Source organism: Buteo buteo, chromosome 17, assembly GCF_964188355.1.
Source record: "Buteo buteo chromosome 17, bButBut1.hap1.1, whole genome shotgun sequence".
NCBI lineage: Eukaryota > Metazoa > Chordata > Aves > Accipitriformes > Accipitridae > Buteo > Buteo buteo.
This window is the reverse complement of record NC_134187.1, coordinates 3,987,748-4,011,560: the sequence shown is the minus strand read 5'-3', so window position 1 is coordinate 4,011,560 and position 23,813 is coordinate 3,987,748. Positions and strand designations below refer to the sequence as shown.

General features: G+C 55.1%; 1 protein-coding gene across 2 annotated transcripts; it reads right to left on the bottom strand.

Annotated features, from left to right (window-relative positions):
* Positions 1-866: 866 nt before the first annotated feature.
* TRAM2 (translocation associated membrane protein 2) lies at positions 867-22,595 on the bottom strand. Of its 2 annotated transcripts, none has more exons than XM_075048948.1 (11): positions 22,452-22,595; positions 13,405-13,468; positions 10,855-10,964; positions 10,513-10,629; positions 8,730-8,788; positions 8,069-8,153; positions 7,861-7,931; positions 7,135-7,239; positions 6,840-6,998; positions 5,683-5,852; positions 867-5,473 (listed from the first exon to the last, which is right to left on the bottom strand). In XM_075048948.1, exons 1-11 carry the CDS (start codon positions 22,569-22,571, stop codon positions 5,400-5,402), a joined length of 1,134 nt encoding a protein of 377 aa, XP_074905049.1. In that variant the 5' UTR covers positions 22,572-22,595; the 3' UTR covers positions 867-5,399. The 2 variants fall into 2 exon arrangements, with proteins under 2 accessions (XP_074905049.1, XP_074905050.1); XM_075048949.1 differs by having other exon boundaries at positions 10,513-10,599.
* Positions 22,596-23,813: the final 1,218 nt, after the last annotated feature.

The following is a 23,813-nucleotide window of genomic DNA, read 5'->3' as shown; positions in this document are numbered from 1 at the left end:
CTCTCGATGAAGGTAAAGGTGGCAGGGACCTTCTCACCCCAAATGACACCTGCCAGGTATTGCCGTTGAGCACATATGAAAGGCAACTATCATGCACACAGTAGAGAACAAAGCTCTTTGGAACAAAATGCTTACTTAAATCAGGTTTTGTGCTGTGGATTCCCACTTCCCCTCAGACAGCTCAGTCTCCACATGACAGCTCCCTCCTGCCTCCTCTTGTTCAGAAAGGTCACCGCTCTTCCCTTCTGGGCCCCGTTTTGTGCTGCTGCTCACTCTGACCGAGAATCACTACATCTCTCTCAGGTCCACCTTGGATTTCAAAGCGTGGCTTGGCATTGCATGAGGTGCCTTCCAAGCAGCAGCTGACAAAGGCTAACTTCTAAAGGCCACCTTAATCAGCTTTTCCAGAGACCAAGAACTTACAGATGAAATTACTGGAGCTGCAGGCTGTAGAAAAGAAAGTCAGAAACTGTTTTCTGCACATGCTACAAAACTGTAACCTAATACTCAGCCAAATCATGTAGCATGCCCAGGGCCAGCTGCAGAAAGTATACAATTTAGCTCACCATAAAACACACACCTAAACCACATCAGATAAATTATATCCTACAAATGCCCTTATCCTCCACTCCCAACGATGAAGGCAGCCACAGATAACTAACTCAGAAGCAGCTGCCCATGCTGTAGACATGGGAAATGCAAGAATATGAACCCCAGCTGTGGGGAACATGAGGACACAAGACGCTTCACCAAAGGGAACGGACTAGTCTGGTATGGCAGGAGAGAGACAAGTACAACACATGGCAGCTTGCTTTGGAAATGCAAACAGCTTAGCAGAGTGATAAAGCAACAGCGGACAGCAGCAGTGGAAGAATCTATGCCTTTTATTTATTTATTTCAGAAAAATACTTTTGTTGAGTTTACCACAAAAGTCATTTAACAACAAACAACAACAAACAAAATCCGTACAAAAACTTAAGTTGACAGGAAGAATGAAACAAACGGGATAAAATATCAGAGACTGTTACTTTCCCCCACCCCCTCCAAAATTAGGAAATTTGCACTAAAGCATAAATATGGAAGAACAGAAATTTTCCTCAAGTTCCTTTGCTGGTTTGGTCCATCGAGCTCAGCATACTCGAAGAAAAACTACGTGCCTCTGCCTGGCTTTTACAACAGCCACCCTTCCCCGCTGCCAGCAACCCCCCCCCCACAGCCCCAAGGCAAAGTAACAAACTTCACAGTTTGAGTATAAAGCCTGTCAAACTATCTATTACACTCACGAAGTTTACCAGAAGGCTGTAAATCAAACCCCATAAACTCCACCTACTGTTGATGCAAGTCGGGGTCCATCTACCAAGACTTCATCTAAGGCAAGAGACAGAGGCTGCTGTAAAACCCCACGCGCTGCAGCAAGGGCAGGGTAGCTACAGGCTTCAAGAGTCACTTGGAGGCAAGGGGGAGGCATCCTAGAGTAGGTGTTCTTCCCTCCAACCAGGAAGGCTACCAAAAATACATTTTAAAATGGTCATTTAAGGGTAAGGGGACCTACAGGGGAACTGGAACTTGTCTTCTTTACTACTAACCCAAATATGGTGAGTCAGAAGAAAGAATCCTAAACAAAAAACAAAAAAAAAAAACCCAACAAACCAACCATGCAACTGTAATGCCCCATAACATAAGTCACTCAAAAATTTTATGTGAAACGCTACATCTGTTCTTCCTCTGCCCCTTTCTCTTCCCAAGCCCATTCCCCAACTATCTAAGACAAAAAGAGAGAACTACTGCTGGTATTTCACAGCTCTTGTAGGCTAGGGCAGGAAAACAGTATGCTTCACACCAAAAATCACAGACTACTCAATCCCCGACCTTCTTAGGTTGCATAATGGACACAGACTACGAAAGCAGCCTCAAGCCCACAGGAAGGGTGCAAGCAATAGTGTTACACGGGAAGTAAAGACTTGAAGTTTTCCATAGTCTCTTAACACTTTCTGCACTGTGGTGGACAAGAATTCCTGTTTGGGGCTGGGTCTTTCTGGCAGAAGACACAAGGTTTGACAAGATGGGGCATGAGAAGAGCATCCACTCGAGGAAAGTGAGCTCACGGCATCTTTGTAGGCAGAGCGGTCAACGAAAGACTGACCACTAAGGGCTTGCAATGAAAATACTCCGTTTGGGAAAGAAAAAGCTCTTTGGGCTGAAGAGAAGGCTTGGTCTGCTGAGAAATGACATGGACGTAGAAGCAGTTACTGTGGGCTTGCAGCCGAGGGATGATGCTCACACTAGAGGACAAGAGACAGAAGCAGCCTGTGGCAGCCCCTCCAAAGGAGGGTGGATTGCAAACCTCTGGGATGACAGCGCATATTGCCTTATAACAAAGGCTCAGCTCAAAAAAAAAAAAATCCTGCCACGTTTGGGTATAACAGGAGAAGGATGGGGATTTCTGAGGACTAAATATAGGGGAGGGCAAAAAAAGCCCCATCATCTATAGGTTTAAAGAAAAAAAAGAAGAAAATAAAAAAGAACACATGGAAACGCTTCGAAAACAAACTGTCCCTTTTGCTGGTAGCTCTATCAAAAAGAAAACAAAAAACACATAAATGTTGCATATGTTGTACATACGTTGTAAAGAGGGAGGGCTTTCAGCTACTGATATAGCACACAGATCAAGCGTACGAGAGGCTACATGGCAACATAAGGCACTTGGGATACAAAGCATCATTAGCTACTAGATGAAGACGCAGGATTGTGCAAGTGGAAAAACCGCCTGAAGCGAAGCAGGCAGGAGGAGGAATCATTCAGCAGCCAGTTTTTGGGGGGACTGTATGTGTCACCTGTTAACAGAGTCAACACCTCGGCTGCTGCGAGGCAACGGCTTTGCAGAAAGGACCGGCTGAGGCTCCGGAGAGATGCCGGCCAGCAGTCGCTCTCGGAGGGCACGTGGCAGCGGATGGCTGGGGACGGGAAGAGGCAGCAGAAAGGAAAAACCTCTCACACGAGACCTTTTCCACATACTCCCTAACATAAAGCTCTTTTCCCCCTTCGATCACATTGCACCGCGAGTACTGTCGCTGCCTCTGTTTGAGCCAAAATGTGTATTATCTACCCGGCAAGGGCTATGAGGAGCAATTGCAAGATACCACCAAAGGCTCTGCTCCAAAGTCTCCTTTCTCAGTTCCCCTGAAAAAGGGGAGATCCCTCTCCTGCCAATATCTCTCATTTGATGCTCAGAGGTCATGGGGCTGGAGGAACAAGTGGAATTTGATCAACTGTCCTCGTGTCCCTGCACATTTTCTCCCTCCGGTGCCCAGCATTAGCTGCGGCTCAACAAGGAGAGGGGGACGAAAGGAAAAAAGACACCTACAGAAGGAGGAAAAAACCCCAACCCAACTCAAAAAGGGGCAGAAAAATCAACTGCCACCCGTTTCCCCAAAACACAAACGATGCAGAAGACGACCGCGCCAGCCTCAAGCTCGAATTGCACTTGGAGAGAGCCAGCGATCAGCCGCCCGAAGGGCTGAGCAAGGGCCACGCCAAGGACCGCACGTGTCCCTCACCCGCAAGGAAGGTGGACCTCAATCCTGGCTTGCATATTGAAGAGCACCCCGGCTTCCCCCCACCCTCTGCCCCCTCTTTCTCACCCAGCCAAGAGAGCACACCGCTCGCCTGCTCCTGCTGCGGCGAAGCAGAACTAAAGCTACAGCCGGCTTTGCTGCACGAGAGGCACCAACAGCAAAGCCAAGCTCCAGAAACTGCCCCAGAGGAGAGCTGTGGGGTGAGAGGTGCCCGTCTACTGCACGCCTACCGAATCTAGACCGGTGCACGGCACCCTAAAGAAGCTCGGCGAGCTGGCACTGACCCACGAAACCCTGGGCAGGAGATGCTGCTCCCCAGCAAAGAGGCAGCAGGGGGACCGAGCCGGTGGGATCTGGAGTTCCCACGAATCTCCTGCCAGCACGTACGGGTGGCAGCGGGCAGGAGCAAGAGGAAAAGTGGTCTGCAGCAACAGATGGCCTCTGAGGTAGATTTGAGACAACTCCATCTGCCAACAGCTATGCGTCACAGGTCAGGCTTTTCCTAACATGCAAGCTGCTCCTTGCAGCCCCGGCTTCCTTCCCCTTCCCTGTCATCTCATTCACAGCTCAGAAAGGGAGGAAGGGGCTAGGTTTTTTGGAAGAAACCCTGCATTTGATAGCACCTTGGGTGGATACGAGCTCTGTATCCTTTGGAAACAAAGAGCGAAGCTGGTGGCTGCCGATGGTACGGCTGCACTGGTACGGTAGGGATGAGGAAAGCTAGGGCGACAGCATGAGGGGCACGGTCCCATTGATGCGAAACCCTTTGCAACAGCCAGTTTGCTCATCTGGACGTGGTCACGAGCCACGAGAACACCAGGTCCACGAGGCACACGCGAGCTGGCAAAGGGCCTGGGCTGACAGGAGCCAGGCCAGCACTCAGAGCGGGGCAGGACTCAAGATTTCACGTGGACCTGAGGATGCTGCTGCCCCACGACAAGGCACTGCGAGCTGCAGAGCCCCGAGCCCAGCTCTCGGGGGCTGCGAGGTCCAGAACAACTACGGGGCAGCTCACCTCCTGCAGCCAAGAGGGTAAGAGGGACCCAGCTGTACCAGAAATGCTGGGGCAAGCAAAGGCTAGAAGGTGGGTCCTATAGGAAGAGGAACATCTCTCCCTTCTCTGCTGCCTGGCTCTCCAAACCTAGCTCAAAACCAGGGCCCAGAGGAACCCCACTTAACCAGAAGTCCACCACGAGACAAGACAGAGTTGAGGTTCCTCCCTCAGACCCTGGTCTCTATTTGCAGCACCACCAGCCCGTGGCACTTGCCAAGCATTGGCCAGATGTGCCCCAGGAGAGGCAACTCTTGCCCGAGAGCATCCCCGAGCCTCAGGGTCACGGAGCCCCAGCGCATTCCCCCAGGAGCCTGTTCCCGTAACAGACATGTGGTGCCTTCAAGCTGCTGTGGCCCTGACCCCAGGGCTCAGGGAAGCACCATGGAGAGAGGGGAGGAACATGCTGTAGAATTAAAAAGGATTGTTCGGAACCACCTACGATGCATTTGTAACAATAATCCAAAATAATCAAACACTAGAATAGAAAAGAAAAAAAATTGCACACTGATTTACGATGAAACAGAGGAAGGCAAAACTGGGAGGGCTGGAAAAGGCTCCTACGAGGGGAAGGGAGCAGGGAAAGGGACCTTTTTGGTTTTATTGCAAACGGTTCAAGAGAGCAAGAAAGGAAGGGAGGAGAGCGAGAGACACCTTGGGAAGATGACCGGCTTCCAAGCTGTTCCAAGACGACGCTCGTGAGGAGCGGGAGGAGGGGCTGCTGCTTAGTCCCGGTATCTCGCCCTCCTCCCCAGGAGCCAAAGCCTTTGCTTCTACGGCGATTTCAGCTTCTTGGTTCGCGGTGAGGTGCCGTTCTCTGCTTTCACCACTCCGTTTTCATGGTAACCTGGGGATGGAGAGAGACAACTTTGCAAAGGCCGAAACCTTAACGCTCTTGGGGCTGGCCCGCAGACATGGGGAAAAACCCCCACCGTGGCATCACCCTGCTGGGGACCCCCCTGCACTCAGCACCGAGCAGGAGGCACCAGCGCGGCATTGGGGATGCTGAACCACAGGACCGATGCCTCCCACGGTGCCACCAGTCCCGGCACTCACCCGAGTCCCTCTTGAGCGGCTTGGCTTGCTGCTTGGTGCCGGCGGCGGCAGCGGCTCGCTTCCGACTGCTCTGCTCGTTCCAGTACTCCCGCCAGCGCCGCAGCTGGAAGTGGATGAAGCGCCACATCACCGAAGCCTGGAAGAGGCACACCAACAGCAGCACACTCATTCTGGTAGGGGCGGAGAAGAGGCAGGCTGAGAACAGGGGAGCGAGGCCACCACCAGCCCAGCCTTCCACCCACACCGGTGCTGGTGGCCGAGGTCCCCCCGGGTGGCTGCACCGAGCATTGGAGGCAGACGCTGTCCCTCCAGCCACCATCTCTGCTTTCTGCCATCCCCTGAGCTCGGGGCAGCCACTTCCCTTTCCCTCCTCACTACGGAGCTCTCGGGTGCTCAGGGCATTGCTGACTCTTCAGACTCTAGGGCAGGAATGGATGAACAGGATCATCTCAACCAGCACTGCCCAAACCACAGCCTGCACGCTCAAGGTAAGATGTCCCCAGCTGCTCTGTACAACTAAAAGGTGGATGTGCTTGGAAGGGAGCTAAGAAAGTCCCCCAATCCTTAGGCATGCCAGCAGTCCATGGCTTCAAAAAGCTTGGGAATGACCAGGCACCTGTCCTAGCAACTTCTGAACTGAATGTACAGCTGCTGCATGGGTGACAAAGGCTCCCAGTCTTGACGGATGGACTGTAAGGCATAGGGAACACATCCCATCCCCTGCTTTCCATGCCAACAGGCAGCAAAACACGTCCAAGCTGAAGGGAAAACTCATTTTCATTGACTGCATGCCTGTAATAGCGGTTATGAGTGCAGAAGGGAGAGCCTGCAAGCCTTTCCCCGAGGTACCTGCTTCCACTCATCCGTTATACTTCACTCAAGGAACAACTTATTTGCTGGCTTTTCCCCTCTGCTGTGGCTCCGTGGCCTTTAACCCCTCCTCGCTCCTTCCACACCATCCTGTCTCGCTAGGACCTTCCCTAAAGGGAACCTAGGTCAGATCCCCACTGGCGTTTCCAAACTCAGCAAAAACCGCCCTGGGATAACACAACCAAGGAACATATGAGAGAAGTTTCCACAATTCAGTCTTCATGTGAAGGGATGCAATAAAAAAAAAAAAAAAAAAAGGCAGACGATATGGTAGGGGACATTCCTACCTGAAGAGGATATTGTTGAAGAGAAAGCTGAAGAAGTTCCCTCTCTCGGGGTCGAGGGCCTGGTTCTCCACCCGTGGCAGCCCGAAGCCGATGACCAGGATGTACAAGGTGAGGGTGAAGAGCCTGGTGACCACGAACACGACAGCCCAGACATTAAACCTGCAGGAGGGCAAGCAGAGGTGTCGGCAGGAGTAGCCTCCAGTGTTGAGCTGGAAGGTAAAAGCAAGCCCCCCGTCACGCTGACGGCTCTCCTGGGCACCGGAGGATGGAAGCTGCGGCCAGCTCGCCTGCTTACAGCTTCTCGTTGTTCTCATCCGTGAAGTAGACCAGCCGGGCCATGTGGAAGAAGAATTCGGCTAAGTACTGCAACAGCAAGAGGATCAGCCCCAAGCGGGTTAAGCTAGGAGGGAAGAGAAAGAAAAATGCATCACTGGGCTGGTCAACCTCAGTCCTTCATATCCAGCGTCGGCATCTCCCCTGCCATCCCTGAGCTGCAGCAAGCACCAGCCCAAAGCCGAACCGCTCTGCAGCAACTGGGGTAGGACTGGAATGGGCGAAATCCCTCTCCCCAAAACATGAAAGCAGCCCAAACCAGTAGCAGAGCTGGGACGGGTCCAACACAAAGCCCTCACCGCTGGCATCGCGGCTCTGTGCACACACTCAGAGGAAGGACAAGAGCTTGCCTGCCTGTGCCGTGCTGGGAGAGCACCCCAGGGTGCTTCCCACACCCAGGGGAGATGCACCCGTCAGCCTGCCTTTTGGGTCCCTGGTTAACATTTGCTTTACGACGCCCTGTGAACAGAGACCGCCTCTGCCCTCACATAACACCGCTGAACTTCTTCAAAATCAGCTCTGTGGGTCTGTGAAAGGTCAACTTCAATACCATCTGCTTTTTCAACACTTGCTTTTATTCCCTTTAAGCCCCCCGCCCCGCTGAGGCTTCCCAGGTTCCTCGCACTGCAGAAGGACCCGCTCAGCCCCATCCGTGGCGCGGGACGGGACGCCGAGGCAGCCGACTCACTTGAGGAGGTACGCGCCGGCGATGTGCACCAGGTAGAGCGCGATGCACCGCAGCTGGCGGGGAATCTCCTCCTGGCAGGGACAGAAAGCCGCGTTAACCTCTCGCCCCTCTTCACCCGCCCTCTCCCAAAGCTCACTTTCCCCAAAGCCGGTGGGCAAACCACCTCGAGCATCCCCAGGGTGCACGGGAGCACCCGCCTGGCTCTCACCTTGCGAACTTTTTGGAAGTAGAGCTCCGGCAGGGCATGCAGCCAGTACGCCAGCTGGCACAGGTAGAAAAACTTCACCTGGAACCTGAAACGCAGGGATGAGCCACGTGAGCCAGCCTGGAGCACGGCAGGACCCCAAGGACCCAGGCACCGGGGAAGGTATCTGGCCACACAGCATTGGGCAATCCCTCCACCACTTGGAAGCCATGGGATTTAGGAGGCATCATTTCTGGGCTGAAATTATACGTTGAGCCCAGCTAGCCATGCCTGGAGTTTATCCAGATGCTTGTGCTGCGGTCTCCATGTTCTCAGCAAACCTCACTCTTGCAAAAACCCAAGAAGGGAGGATTATCCCCCACTTTGTTTCTGCTATGAAAAATGAAAAGCAAAGAGACTTGCCCAAGGTGATGCAGGCAGGAAGCAGCCAGGATGAGTAACCAAGCCCACAGGACTTTCATCACAGAGGAAACCCTCTGCAAGCAACCCTCCAGAGCCAAAACCGAGATATCCCCCATCCCCTGGGATCTCACTGCAGTGTCCTTGCAGCAGGGTGTGTGCAAAGGGTGCTGCGCTGTCAGCACCCCACTCCCAGCCGCAGGAAAAACCATATAGAGGAAGGAAGTGGTCAGCCCAAGAACAAAATGCCCTTGCGAGTGCTTACGGAAGATAAACATGAGGGTAGTTTTCCCACAAACTTCGGGGGTTTGATATGTATCCTTCCTGAAAAAGAGAAAAGATGCAAGCCTTCAGCAGAAGAAACAGGCAGGGCACGGTTACGACGGGGTGGGCTAATGCTACAGCGAAACAGGGAACTGGGGATGACACCGGAGTCCTTTCAGCCTGCAGTAAAAACCGTGTCCCCCGCATAAGCCAGGGCTCAGCTCTCCAAAGCTCAGCCTCATTCATGGGTCTCTAGCACCCCACTCAAGTTTCATGAGGCCCCCGTGTTCGGGGGTTGAAGGCTGCTCGCTCGGTTGCGCAGAGAGCCCCAAGTTCAGGCTAGGATGCTTTGGGCACTGCAAGAGGGATGCTCTGGAGGCGTGGGGGTGAGGTGCTGGTAGCACGGCTACTGGTGTGTGTGGCCTGGGGGGGGGCTTCGTCCCCACCAGCGTTTCCAACCCGAGTATCACTTAAGCAAAAAAGAAGTAATTCTGAAGATAAAGGGGAACAGAAAACGCCTACAGAAACAATTTAATATGCATTGCATAGTTTAATTTTCCACCTGCCTGCATTCGCCTACAGCCTCTTGCCTTATGCTTGCAGGGCAGATGACAGGATGGGGCTCCCTTCTCGTTCCACGCTTGCACAGCTCCTGCCACAGGGGTGCTGCGTTGGGCTTTGCAAAGAGATGTTGGCATGGGAAATTCATCCTGCCCACCACCTCCCTGCCACCGTCATCCATACCCTGTCTGCCCCAAGTCCTTTTTTCAGTTGGGGGGGGGGGGCAGGGGAAGTGCAAGTGCTGCAAAGGGTGACCTGCTCTGTACACGTGGGGCATTTGGGGAGCACATCACGGCAATGCGGGTTTGCACAAGAGGCTACAGCCCCGCAGCTGGCGAGGGATGGGTCTAGCATTGGGTAAGGGCAGTCCAAAACCAGCGGCATCGACTGTTTTGCCAAAGCCTCCCTCCCTGCAGCCCTATGAGGCAGGAGCAGTGCCAGCAGATCCCAGAAATGCAGACCTAGAAGGGGGTAGCGGTTCTCTAGGGGGGCTGGCAGGACCCCCCCAAGCAGTGGGAAGGGGACCTGCCCCCAAGCATCCATCCCCAGCACCGCCGGGGACCACAGCTGGACCCCAATGGCCACCAGTAGCCAAGCATTGTCAACACTTCATGCTGCCAAAATAGTCAGATCTCTCCAATGATGCCTGTTCTTCCCTCCCCCTTCCTCCCCAAAATGAAACGTTTTCACTCCAAATTTTTCCCCCAGCAGTTTTGGGTTGAAACATCCCCAATGAAACCCAAGGCGTGGTGCTGTTTCCCTGCTCTCAGCAATCCCCTTCACTGCCAGCTTGCCAAGAGAAGGACCAAAAAGAGAGGGATCACAAACATCTGCCCATTAGCCCCATGACCCTGCAAGGGGCATCCAAAAACCCCAAGGCACCAAACACAAATAAGGAGAAAAATAAAAGGCTGAGAAAGACAGGAGGTCCTGGAGCAGCAGATGGAGGTGATGGGGCCAGGCAGGATTTCTGGGATCCAGCTCCAAAAAGATATCACAGCCCATTTGCTTCTGCCTTGCATGAAGCAGGAGAAGGATCTCCCCAAAGTGCCCTCACTCAGTGGTTGGAAAGACCCACCACCCTTAAAAACTAAACTTGCCGAAATGTGCCCATGCTGGCCCAGGGGCTGGCTGGGGACTCCCTGTTGCCATCAGGGTTTTGCGCTCCAGAAACCGCAAATCCCACCCAGGGAACCCAAAGCCCAGCTAGCCCCGTGCCTTACCGTCACCACGACGTATAAGCACCAAATCACGGAGGTGAGGTGGAAGGCAACCAGCTGTCCTGATTCATTGAACTTGCTGTGTTTGACCTTGGAGAGATGGAGACGCCTGTTGATTTTCTGCGAAGGAGCAGAGGGAGAGAAGAGGAAGAAGAAAACATGAGCCACCAGGTGAACAACCCTCCCTCCTCCTCCCCATCTCAAGCAGCCCCAGAGACGAAGCCTTCCTCATCACCACCTCAACCCCCAGACCACCCCCAGAATAGCATTTAACTGCAGCAGGACCACGTCCCCCCCATAGTACTTGAGATATTTTGGCAACTTGCGACACCAAATGGCACTCACGTCCAGGGCGTACTCCTGCACCACCGCATGCAGGATGATGGCAATGAAGATGTAGAAGAGGATGGTGACCAGATCCGTCAGCCCATAGTGATACTGGACCAGCTCCCCATCTGCAGAGACCAAATGGTGGGTCAAATCCCCACGACCTAATTTCCAGGTAAGGGCTTAAGGGTTAGTGGTGGGGGGGGCTATTTCCAACACGCGGCTTGGATGGGGCCACCAGGGAGGTGGAGGCAGAGAGAGTTCACGACTGTGCCAGCGGCTGCAGGGCTGGAAAAAAGGGCTCTAGCCTGAGTCAGTTCATTGGCAGAGGGTGGATGGTTTCTCCTCTAGTAATTACACACCTCAAGGGAGGTGACAGGACCCTTCAAACTTCTCCTGCCAGAGGTGAGGGGCTGGGGACAGCCCAGCTGTGGAGACAGGAATTTATCAGCCTGGAGGGACGAAGACACAGAGGCAGCACTGAAGCAGGTGATGGACAGGCAGAGCTTGCTCTCGCCCTCCAGGACACCCCACCGAGACCATTAGGGCTCGGGATGGGATTTCCACCCCCTCGGTTATCATCCAACACCCAGTCTCTCCCACTCACCCCTGAAAGCTGCTGAAGCAGGATTCAGCTGCCTAAACGCAGATGCCTTGTGCTATTACAAGATCTGAGACAGCAGCACGGGGCTGGCGTATGAGAAATAGGACCCACGGGAGGCCCTGCTCTTCTGGAGCAACAGGAGACCCAGCAGCGCCCAAAATACCCCAGACGTCTGCATTTAGGCAACTATTTGCAGCCCTGCAGCTTATGGGCAAGAAGCAGAGTCAGGGGAAAGCTGCTATCCTCGTGGCACGCTGCAGAAAGCATCGCGATGTGAAGCTCAGCCCAACCCCAGCTGCTGCTCTCCCTAACCCTAATCCTGTCTATCCTCTCCTAATATCAGTGCTGGGAAGTGACTTGTCTGTCACCAGCCCCGTTCACCCTCAAATAAAGCTTCAGTCCAGATTTCTAAGATTTATGAAATAATGAATAAGATTTATGAAAACACCTGGCATAAAGATGTGAAAAAAACCCCCTGGTCCTTAGGAGCCCACCAGCTGGGTGCTGTGCAAACTCAAAGGTAAAAAAGTTGCCTGTACCACAAAGCCCATAACCCCAGATAAAGAACTGCAAGACTAAAGAAAATAACATTATGCACATGTGCGACTGCTCTGCCTCCTCTCCTCTCTCCAGGGCATTTCAGAAGCTGCTCTAGCAGGAGCCGTACGTGTGCTGAGCATGGGAGATGAGAGCGAGATCTGCCGACCAACGGGCAACAGCATCCTTGTTGTGAGGGATGCGAAACAGCCTTGGAATAATTCAGGTGAGCGATAACCCTTCCTCTGAGCAAGCTGGCTGCACCAAGGTCTCTCTCTCCATGGCATCAGCTAGCTCATGCCCTATATTGATACCCCAACGCCTGGTCCTGGTGAGATGGTTATGTGCCCCCCACTGCGAGATTTTTGGTATCAGGAGAGAATAAATCACTTCATGCAACAGCAGCGAAAGTTGTCTGGGCTGTGCCATAGGGAAGTGTGGGCCACAGTTTAACCTGGAAGCTGGATGATTTCTTCAACTATAACGTTCTAAGATTTTAAGGGCAGACCTTTTATCTTCCACATGTCTGCCTCATCCTAGTTTCAGTAATCCCAGCAACCCCGCTCTTCCCTTGGGTGATTACTTAAACACTTCTAATTAACTGCAGTTTTTCTGCCACCAAGCCAGGCTCTGTGCCCTGGGCGTTTGGCTCATGCTGAGCCCAGGGCTTTACCCAAACCACCTCCTGCTGCCCCCCACGCCGGTGCCCAGATTGCTGCCAGCCCCAGAGGGGCTCTCGCCTAGGAAGGTAGCTACTAGCAGCCAAAATATAAGCAGGGACCGAGCCTCCAGCTGCCTCCTGGCTGGGAGCTGGGGCACATCCTCTGGTCCATCAGGCTCAGACATGCCCCAGCTCAGAGCCTCCTTGAATTACTCTCCATGTGCATCAGGACCATAAGCTGCCTGAAGCAGGGATGCTGTGCACCACGTGCTTCTCCACACCCTCACCTCGTGCCATCTTCAATAAATAAAGCAAGGCGGGAATTATCTGCACAGCTCCTGCTGCTTAGCAAAGAGCTAAATCCCTCCTGCTCCTCGGCAGGGCACAGAGTTACTCTGGGCATGCGATCAGGCAATTTGATCTTGCCTGACCAGACTTGGAGGAGCATCCGCACCCTGCAGAGCACACGGAGCAGTCTGACCACGGCAGAAACAGGGTAGAGAGGAAGCCCTAAAACCCCCTGGAAAGCATTTCTTCCCAACCACGGCAGCACGAGGGCTGGCAGACACGATCAGCATGCTCCGAGCCACTCAAACTTTGCTTTTCCCCCACATATCTTATTTTTTAAATCTCCTTTACTACCAGACAAGGGCCTGAGCAGTGTGCATCAGTAGAGGGTAAGCCCAGGCCAGCTGGCAGCGAGGGTTTGGGGCAGACCACGACTCGACCCTCCCCTTGGGGTATCCGCAGCAGAAGCATCTCTTACCTGCTGTAGGCACACTAACATTATACTGAGGTAAGATAAACAGGAAGGCAGTCTTGGCTGTAACCTATCAAAGACACACAGAGGAGAAAAAAAGAGCAGATCAGCTGTTGAATCCATTCTTCTGCCACCATTTACTCCCCTTTCCTACCGTGCTGGGAAAGGAAAATCGTCCAGGCAGATGTGCAGGCATCAGCCTCGCTCACAGAAATGCCCTTCAGCAAGGAGATTGCTAGGGAAGAGGTTTGCCAACAGGGACTTGCGATTTGGGAAGGAGAAAGGGATGTATAAGAGAGGAAGAAACCTGAAAAAGCAATGCCGCTGTAAAAGCCACCAGCCAGCCTGGCAGGGGAAGCTCCCCTCTCCCCCTCAGGATAAGCATCCCTCCAGTAGCGTGGACCATCATCACGTGTGACCTGCTGCTCAGGGACACCGAGAGCCCAACCCAGCAGGTCATTTGCATTAATTAAAACCCATCCCTCATTCCCATCCACTCTGGACAGCCACACCAGGAGCCCAGCCCAGGCAGGGATGGCAGCACCCGAGCAAGCTCAAGCCCCACGGGCTACACATTGATTTAGCCCCCGCATCTTTGTGGAGACTCCTCTAATAACAGCAGCCATAGGAATGGTGAGGCCGGACCCCTTTAGAGACCGTGCAGGTGCTCGTGAGGATCTCACAGAGCAGGGGAAAAGCAGCTCTGGCAAAAGAGCTGAACCTTGTACTGGCCACGCGCAAGATCCCAGCCACATGTCCGGCATCACAGCCTGGCCCAAAAAGGGGGGGAAAAAAAAAAAAAAAAAAGCCTGGGATGAGACATCAGGCCCCCTGCAAACCAGGGCTGGGCTGCTCGCTCTTAATTTATTGCTTTTAGTTCAAGGGAACGATCCTCCGAGCAGTGAAGCAGGAGGCTTTGTGGGGACAGAGCAGAGCATCCCATCCCAGTGCATCTGCAGGATACCCCAAAGCAGCATCTCCGAGACCAACGCACCCTTGAGCCGGAGCCACAGCAAATTCCAGTGCACTGATGTCCGACGCCAAACATGCCTTCAGCCCATCCAACCCCACACCGGCAGCAGGTCACCAGAGATTTTTACCTTTCTGATGGCTCCTCAGCCACCCCTCCAACGCTTCGCAAGCGCCCAACCTCATATGCAACCAGCCAAAAAACCTCCCGTGCCCGTCAAACACCGATGGAGATGAGCTGCGTTTTGCACAGATGTAGCTGCAACTGTTTTGGAGCTGCAGGCTATTAAAAACCCGGCTGGAAATATTGCTTCACGTCTTGCGGGACATAGCTGCGGGGGGGACACAGGGGCTTTGCCAAGTGTTCCCATCCTGCCCCCCCTGAGCATTGAGCAACCGGCCAGCGGCTCCGCTCTGCCGGCACAAGCAGGGCTACCCATCTTCTTGCAGCCCCGGCTGGAGGACAGCAAACTCCACGGCACGTTTTCCTGAGGTTTGGGGATTTGTTTTTTGGTTTTGGTTTTCTTTTCCCACTTAAAAAAAGAAATCCTGTATGTTGGGCTCTGCTTGTGGAGGAGTAGCTGCTAGAAGCACTCTGCCAAGGGAGATGGAGACCACGGGCAGAGTTTGGGGTGGTAATGGAAAAAGTGCATCGCCTGGCCTCAAGCAGGCTTAAGCAGACAATTCTGGCTCTTGCAAACCTTGCTGGCTAGGAAAGCTAAGTTGCTTCATCCCAGAGCAGTACAGCACAACCAGGACCCGGACTTTACATCCAAACCTCATCACAAGCTGGCGCAGGGCATGAAACAAATACACGAAGCCAGCGGTGGCCGTGATGCTGCAGGGATGGGCGGCCGTGTCATGGATGTGCTGATGGCAGCAGGCACTGTAGGTTTTACGTCTTACCCAAGTACCTGGCTGACATCCAGAGGTGTGAACAGCTGGAAACAAGACATCATCTCCACAGGAAGTCTCCTAACCTGCTGGAGGGGCCACAAGCCAGACTTGTGGGTCTGAGAAAATGACCCCGGGCCATCTCCAGGGTGGGGAGCGATGCCTGCACGGTGCTCAGCCCCGACACTGTTTGCGAGGACCCTCCTGATCTCTTCTGGAAGGCCTGGTAGGAAGGTTTCCTCTATAGATACTTGAGGATCAATCAATGCTTTGTCCCATCTCTACCCCTGCCTTTGCTTCCCGTGGGCCGGAGGACTACCAGCAGCTTCAGGGGCAACCTCTGCAACTCTTCACCCCTCCACCTTTCATTACAGAGATGTAGCGGGTTGTTTTCTAAAGCCTGTGTAAAATGTTTCACAGCCTAAGATAAATCCAACCTCCTGGATGTAGGAAAACTCCTGACAGACCAATTTCCCGAGAAGAACTGCCTCCCTCCTCCACCTGATGGATGGGAAGCCCAGGCACACACCTGCAGTCACTCACCAAGGGCCACAGCAGCAGCTTCGGGGGCCAAATCTGAACTTTTGGGTGTCCAACCTCCCTATCCACCTCTGGGCATCTCACAGACTTGACATGGAGGAAAAGTCTCCTCTTGGGCACCAAAGGTGTTCCCTTCTCCTGCAACTGGTCGGCAAGTATTCACGCTGACCACGGAAACATCTGAACGTCTGCAGGATTTCACCCTTCGCCCTGGCGCAGTCCCCACACATGCTCTCCTGCAGGCACCAGCAGGATTTTAACGGCTGAGGCAGAATTTTCAGAGATTGGTCCTTGGCCTTTCCAAGGGCTCAAAAGACTGCTTGCAATCTCATTTTGTGAGCGCTTGCACCTCCACGCTTTCCTCGCTGCAATCGCACAAGAAACCCAGAACAACGCACTTATCGTCCGGCTTAGCTCTGTTCTCCAAGACCCACCACCCACCAGGCCACCGGGGTCCTGATCATGCCCCACACCCTTGGCTGGGTCACCTCCACCTCCCTGCCACCACCACAAAGACATCTCGTTTCAGATAGGAAAAGAGTCGTTTACAGCGGCCGAGGCCGACGGAGCATGAAACACAGGGGACAAACCACCTTGAGCAGGACACTGGTGACACCACTCCATCCTTGAAGGTGGAGGACACCCTGCACGTCCACAGAAGGACACGCGTCTTTTTGCCATTGCTGACAATGCACGCCTTGCCAGAGGGCACGGAGGGATAGGCGACTCGACCGAGGTCCTAGCTGAGCTCCATCAAGCGAACATCAGGCTCCAAAATCCCACGCTACAGCCGTAACCTCCACAGCATCCCCTCCGCCACGTCAACCGGGAGCACTCACGGTGCACCCATTGCTATACAGCCTTGCGTAGCATATAGAGACAGAAACACCGAGGAGCAGCTTAAGCCTCCTGGAAAACAGGGAACATTTGAACGATGACCTCCAGCAAAGCCACCTCCAGCTCCCCTGCAAGGCAGAAACCAGGCTTCCTTGGCTCGGGAAGGAGCGACGAGCACCAGGGATGGCGAAACTTTAGAGCATTTTGCAGGCGGCCAGAGAAAGGAGAAGTTTGTAACGGGAAGAGCAACGTGAGGATTATTCAGAGGCACAAGACGCTCGCCGTCTGTTTGCTCTGAAACAAGAGGCTGGTATGGGAGAGGAAGCGCCAGGCACGCTCCTGCCTTGCGGGGCAGCGAGCAGAGCTGGAGCTGCCGCAAAACTGCTGCGGGCGGGGGCAGAATCGGGCCTCTCCAGGTATTATTGTATTTTTTTGGTTATGCTGTGGGGCCACCTCCTCAACCTGCTGCTTTGGTTTTCCCCTCTTATCTCCAGCCTTTTCTCAAGGCAGCCAGAAGTCCAAATCCTGCAGAGCATCACCGTGACTCGGGAAGGGATTTTTATACGGTGGGAGAGGGATTTGTCTGCGCAGGACGAGCTGAGTGGGGACCGTATAGGAAAGGCTGTATATTCCTCATTCGTTCCTTGCCCTGCATTAACGGCACCTCTGTGCAACTCACCACTGCCCAAGGGGTGAAGGAGATGCTCCTCAGCCCAGCCTCATCCTGCCTTGCATGAGGGATGTGCCTGAACCAGCTAAATTTGGGAAGCAGTTGTCCCAGGGGCTCTCTACAGCCAAGCAGAGGGAACAGCATCTTCAGCAGCAAGTGGGTTTCTGGTGGTTAATGACAGACGCTAACCCGAGGACCAAAGGGCAGCCGGATTGTGAAGAGGCAAAACTCAACGTGTTCATCAAGACTACAGTTTCCTGCCATGCCCAGAGCAGCCAGGACAGGGCTCGGGCTGAAACCTGGACAGGCTGTTTCTCATGGAGAAATGCAGCTGGAAATCAAATCAGCGCATCCACCTCGCAGTCCTCGATGGCAGGGCACTGGATAAAGCCAAACGATCCCAGCACTACCGTGCATTTACTATGCATCTACTATCCACCACTATGCCTCTACTCCTTGATAATGCGGTAATCAGGAAAATTCACACCCCCGCTGGCCTGGAGTTTGCTTCCTAATACAAAGCAGCAAAGCTCCCCCCACCCTTTTTAGAAGATGCTGTTTTTTTCCCTGCCACAAAACGCTGTAAGAGTCCAAACCAAAATTCCAATTCCGCTTTTGCAGGCACGCAAGCGGCTTTTAACAAAGGCATCTAAGCACACGCACCCAGGCAGCTTAGCACCTCTCCCAAAATCTACCTGCTGCGAGTCTCAAACCCTAATATTTTCAGAAGCGAGGGATAATTTTTAAGCATCCTTCGCAGAGAGGTACCGGGTCACTCTATGAAACCCAGTTCCCTTCCCGAAAGCCTCAGCCCAGCAGGATTTGCAGAGTCCGTGCTGTCTTCAGCCCAGCCGGGAGCCCCCAGGCACACAGCCATCCCCACAGTTCTGCTCGGGTTCAAACAGCTTCGGAGGAAGGAAACGGCTCCAAACCTCTGGCAGGGGAGGCTGGGGGAGTTTCTGCAGTCTGAGCCGGGAAAATATTTCCAGGGCTTGAAAAACAACTCAAACTAATTAAAGATAAAATGCTGTCTGAAGGCTTTTCTCACAACTTAGGTTGTTTTCCCCCCTCCCCACCAGCTGGAGTGTTTATTGAAAGAAAAACTTGTTGATCCACGGTACGGATTGACACAGGCTCTATATGTAAACTAAAGACCAAACTTTGGACCAAAGCCTTTAAAAGTAAACAGCCAGCTTCGACAAAAAACCCTCCCCGAGGGCGGCGCAGCCCCTCTGCTCCCACAGACACGCTCGTCCCCCAGCACGACACGATTATCACCGCCTCACGCTCCCTCCTGTTTATTCCTTTTTTAAAAGCAGGCTCCAATTCTGTTTCCCCCCACCCCCTTCCTCCAACTCTTCAGCCCCCAAGCCGCCCGCGTGCCTCAGTTCCCACATCTGGCAAAGACCAGGGGAGGCAGAAACACGGTTTGTTTTCCCTCGTTAACGATGGGAAGGCCTTAATTTTTGCAGAGTACTACGGAGGGGACCGGGGAGGGGAAAGTATATTTAGCAGGAAGCCTAGAAATAGCAGCTCATTCGTCAGCCGCCTTCGTTTGACAGTGTCACAACCCAGTGTTTGGGAGACCGTGACTCACTGCCACGGCTCCGCGCACAGAGGAAAGCCCAACAAGGGCACAGCATCTCTTACAATATAAAGTTTTATAACTTTATTACTGTCACAGGATGCATAAGCATCAGGAGCCGTTCCCTGCTTTGCCCGTGAGCTTGTGGCAGCCAGTTCTGGGCATAAAGGAGAAATAAGACTGAGCCTCAGTTTCCCCATCTTACAGAGATTAAGACAGCAGCCCCCATCTAATACAGAACCCCCCCAAAACCAGCGAGGTGTCCCCCAAACTCAACCCACAGGGAGGCTGATCGATCCGACACCGCACACAGGAGCCATCCCAGACGGGACACAGGTCGCCAGGCAGGTTAAACCCAGCGTGGCCTCGGCTTCATTTTTCTGCAAAGCAGGGTGGAAAAAGATATGCAAAGCGATTTCTGCACAAGGATGGAGAGCACCTGTTTCGCATTTCTATACGCAGTCACTTAAAATGGTTTTTGACCAAAAAAAAAAAAAGGGGAGATTTTTCTTTCCAGGCTCCAGCCCGCTTGTGGATGGAGCGGCCACGCACACGCAGCAAAATCCCTCCCTGGCACCACACAGATGTGCAGCGGGTGTTTTTCACACTCTGAAGGCTTAGGGCTGGCCAGAAAGACAGAAATCCCCACAGTGCCCAGCTCAGGATGCCTCCTTTTGGGGGGGCCTCCTCTAAGCCCTGGGCTTCCCTCCCTAAGCAATACCACGATCATCTAAAATGCGCACAACACTCGAATAATCAAGTCCAACGCACCCGTAACACGGACCAGCAGCCTCGTGCCACACTCTGTGCCCTCAAATCCCCTCTCTGGAGCCAGGATGGCATTAGCGACGCAGCCGGTAGCAAAGCCTGGCATCAAGTGAGATGCAAACGGTATTTCCATCGCGCGTGGTACCTTCTCCCTGCCGCGGAGAAATTACCGGGCTGGCGGAGCCCGTTGATCCGTTCGGATAGGGAAGAAGTTGCGCGCCCAGAAGGATGCTCAAGGCTTACCTCGCGCCGCGCGTGGGGACGGGGAGACCCGTGGCAGCCCTCGAGCATCACCGCGAGCAGGGTGCCAAAGCGAGCAAGCACTCAATTCCCGGGGACCGCCTGGGAAAAGGTTAAAAATCCTCCGCAAAGAAACCTCCCCTGCAGGAAACGGCCTATTGTGAGCAGGATTCGGCCCTTTCCGCTCGGGCTCAGCCGTGGCCATCGGCATCAGGGAAGATGGGAGCCCGGCGGTGGGGTGGGAAGCTGGGAAGCAGGGCAGGGAGGAGGAGGAGGAGGAGGAGAAGGGATGGGGACATGTCCTCCCCACCATCGCAGAGGAGGTGCTGAAAAGGTGTCGAAAGGTAGAAATACCTGAGCTGCCACCAAAACTCGCTGTAGAGGTGGTGCAAATGGGAATGGATGGTTTGGAGGGCTGGGGAAGAGCAGAGCCTGATTTTTCCTCCAGGTGAATAGAAAGCAGAAGGAATAAATAAAATAAAATAAAACAAAATATCCACAAGGACCAAAAAAGTTGTTCTAAACCCCATGCCAAGGGGAAGACGAGGGTACACGCTACCAAGCAGGGACGCAGCCCGGCAGTGCAGAAAGAGCACCGAAAGCCACCCCGGCACGGCGAGCACCGTCCCCCCCCGAGGTCTGCCGGGAGAGCGGTGGCACCAGCAGAAAACGGCTGCCTCTCAGCAACCAGGGGAGATTTAATTAAAAAACATGAAAAAAAAAAAAAAAATCAGAAACACCACAAAACCCGCCCTGCCGCCACCTCCATGGGGCTGGGGGGTTCATCACATCGCATTCCAAAACCGCCCTCGGAGCATCGTGTCAACCAAAAGCCCTCGCAGCAGCGAGCCCGGGTACCACCTCTCTGGGATGGGGTTCCCAGCACGCAACCGCAGGCACCAGCACCCCGAAAAAAACCAGCTGCGGGGAGAAACCCTGACAGGGATGCAACCTCAGTGACTTTTTTTTTTTTTTTTTTTAAAGTACAGCTATGAAACTTTGCAGCATTTGCATGTGGTTTTGGAATACAGCTGGCCCTCTCGGGTTAGTTTTGAAACCCCTCTGACCCTTAAATAAATATATATATGCGCAAGCACATCAAAAGGGTTTTGTGTACTGGAAGCGACTCGCTCATTCAATGTGTTTGCAGAAAAAAAAAAAAAGGCGGGGGGGTGGACAGAGAAAAAAAAGAAGGGGGCTGCCACCGGGAGGGTATTAAGGAAATGGATTTCCTCTTCTTGCGATTTGCTACAGAAGGAGCCTTTCCTCCTCCACCAGGCCCCCCGGCCACCCCTTTCCCGTCCGGATTTGCTTTGAAACGTGGCACTGCGCTGAAGGGGAGGGTTTGTGCGGGGGGAAGCGGGCGGGAGTTTTGGGGGGTGGAAAGGGGGGGGGGGGGGGTGTCCGATCCGGCTGAGCTGCTGACCACGGCTCGCAGCCACCCGAGGTGCCTCCGGTTTGGGTGCCCAGAGCTGAGCGAAGCTGCGCGGCGGTGGCCTCCAGCCCTCCCTTGTCTCCTCCCCGAAAGAGGAGAGGAAAAAGCAAGCTGGGAGGGAAGGAGAGGGAGCAGGGGGAACGCGGCATTCCCGGCATGGCTCCGTATGGCGCTGGGGCGGTGGCGGGGCAGCGGCCTTCCCGGGGGGCTCCGGTCACCCCGGCCGGGGCGAAGGTTTTCGGTGGAGAAGCCGGGGATGCTTTTTCACGACCCGTGGCAGAGCGGGATGGTTGGGATGGGGAAAAGCCGGGGAGCTGCTGGCGTCTGCACGAGGCCCAGGAGCTCCCGGTGCTTGTCCCACGGTGCGGGGTCAGCGGGCTGCGGAGAAAACAACTGGAAAAGGGCTAACGTTATAAAAAAAAAAAAGGCAAAAAAATACCACCACCCCCCCCCCCGCCAACTTTTCCAATAACTGGAAATATCAGTGAGGGCTTGATTGTGGCCGATGTACCCCTCCGTGGTTGGGAAGCGGCGCGGGGCAGGAGCAGCGGTGGGGTTTGCGGGAGAAGGGGGTTCCCCCTTTCTGCAGCTGGGGACGCCGGGCTGGGGGTGACAGAAGGATGTGCCACCCCCCCCCCAAAACCGAGCGCTACTGGGTGCTACTGGGATTTTTTTTTTAGGGGGGAAAGACACCTCTGTGCTGGTAGGAGATGGGGAATGAATGGGGTGGCATTCTGCACCCCTAGATGGAGGGGGGGGTATCCCAGAGCCCCCTCCCCAAGAGGGATGGGGTCACTCGAGGGATGGGGGGGGTCACTCCAGAGGGATGGGGGGGTCACTCCAGAGGGATGGGGTCACTTCGCTGGGGTGCAGCACCCTGAGCAGAGACGATGCCGGGTGGGTGGGTGGGGGGAACCCCTTGAAGCAAAGCGAGGGGCACCCGGGTGGGTGCGTGAGTGGGTGGGGGGGGGCGCACCCGGGACACCCCGTCCACAGCGGGGGTGTACACGGGAGGGACACACACACACACACACACACACACGGAGAGAGCCGGTCGCGGGTGGGGTGTGGGGGGGGGGGGGCCGGGCCACGCAGAGGGCCACGCACACGCTCACCTCGAACATGAGGGCGATGAGGACGCTGAGCACCAGGCAGAAGCCGATGTCGGCGTGGTTGTGGATGAGGAACTCCTGGCTGAAGAGCGGGTGGCTCTTGGCCCGCCGGCGGAAGGCCATGGCCGCACCGGCACCGGGGATGGGGGGGGGGGTCCGGGAACAGGGGAGGGGGGTGCGGAGCGGGGGGGGGGCGGGGGGGGGGTGAACCGCCGCCCCGCAAACTTCCCCGGGCCCCCCGCGCAACTTCGCGGAGAAAAACCAGCGCGACCGCCCCGCGCAGGCGCCTCGCCCCGCCCCGCCGCCTCGCCCCGCCCCCGGCCCCGCTCCCGGCCCCGCCCCCGGCCCCGCTCCCCGCCCCGGGCCGCCGCCGCCGCCCCACGCACGCCACGGGTGGCCGCGGCTCGGCGGGGGGGGACACGGACACCCCACCGGGTTCGGCAGCCACCTCCCATCCGCACGCAGCCGCGGCTGCACCCACCTTTTCTGCGTGGCTGGGCGCCCGCCCGCATCGGCACCCACCCACCGTGTGTGTCCGGGCACCCACCCGCATGGGCACCCACCCACCGTGTGTGTCCGGGCACCCACCCGCATCGGCACCCACCCACCGTGTGTGTCTGGGCACCCACCCGCATCGGCACCCACCCACCGTGCCTGTCTGGGCACCCACCCACATCTGCACCCACCTACTGTGTATGTCCAGACTCCCACCAACATCAGCACCCACCCACCATGCGTGTCTGGACGCCCACCCGCATGGGCACCCACCTACTGTGTGTGTCCAGACTCCCACCCGCATCTGCACCCACCCACTCTGTGTGTCTGGGCACCCACCCGCATGGGCACCCACCCACCGTGTGTGTCTGGGCACCCACCCGCATGGGCACCCACCCACCGTGTGTGTCTGGGCACCCACCCGCATGGACACCCACCCACCATGTGTGTCCGGGCACCCACCCGCATGTGCACCCACCCACCGTGTGTGTCCAGACTCCCACCCACATCTTCACCCACCTACCGTGCCTGTCTGGGCACCCACCCACATCTGCACCCACCTACTGTGTGTGTCTGGGCACCCACCTGCATGGGCACCCACCTACTGTGTGTGTCCAGACTCCCACCCGCATCTGCACCCACCCACCGTGTGTGTCTGGGCACCCACCCGCATCTGCACCCACCTACTGTGTATGTCCAGACTCCCACCAACATCAGCACCCACCCACCATGCGTGTCTGGACGCCCACCCGCATGGGCACCCACCTACCATGTGTTCCCAAACTCCCACCCACACCTGCACCCACCTACCATGCATGTCTGGACTCCCACCCACACCTGCACCCACCCACCGTGTATGTCTGGATACAC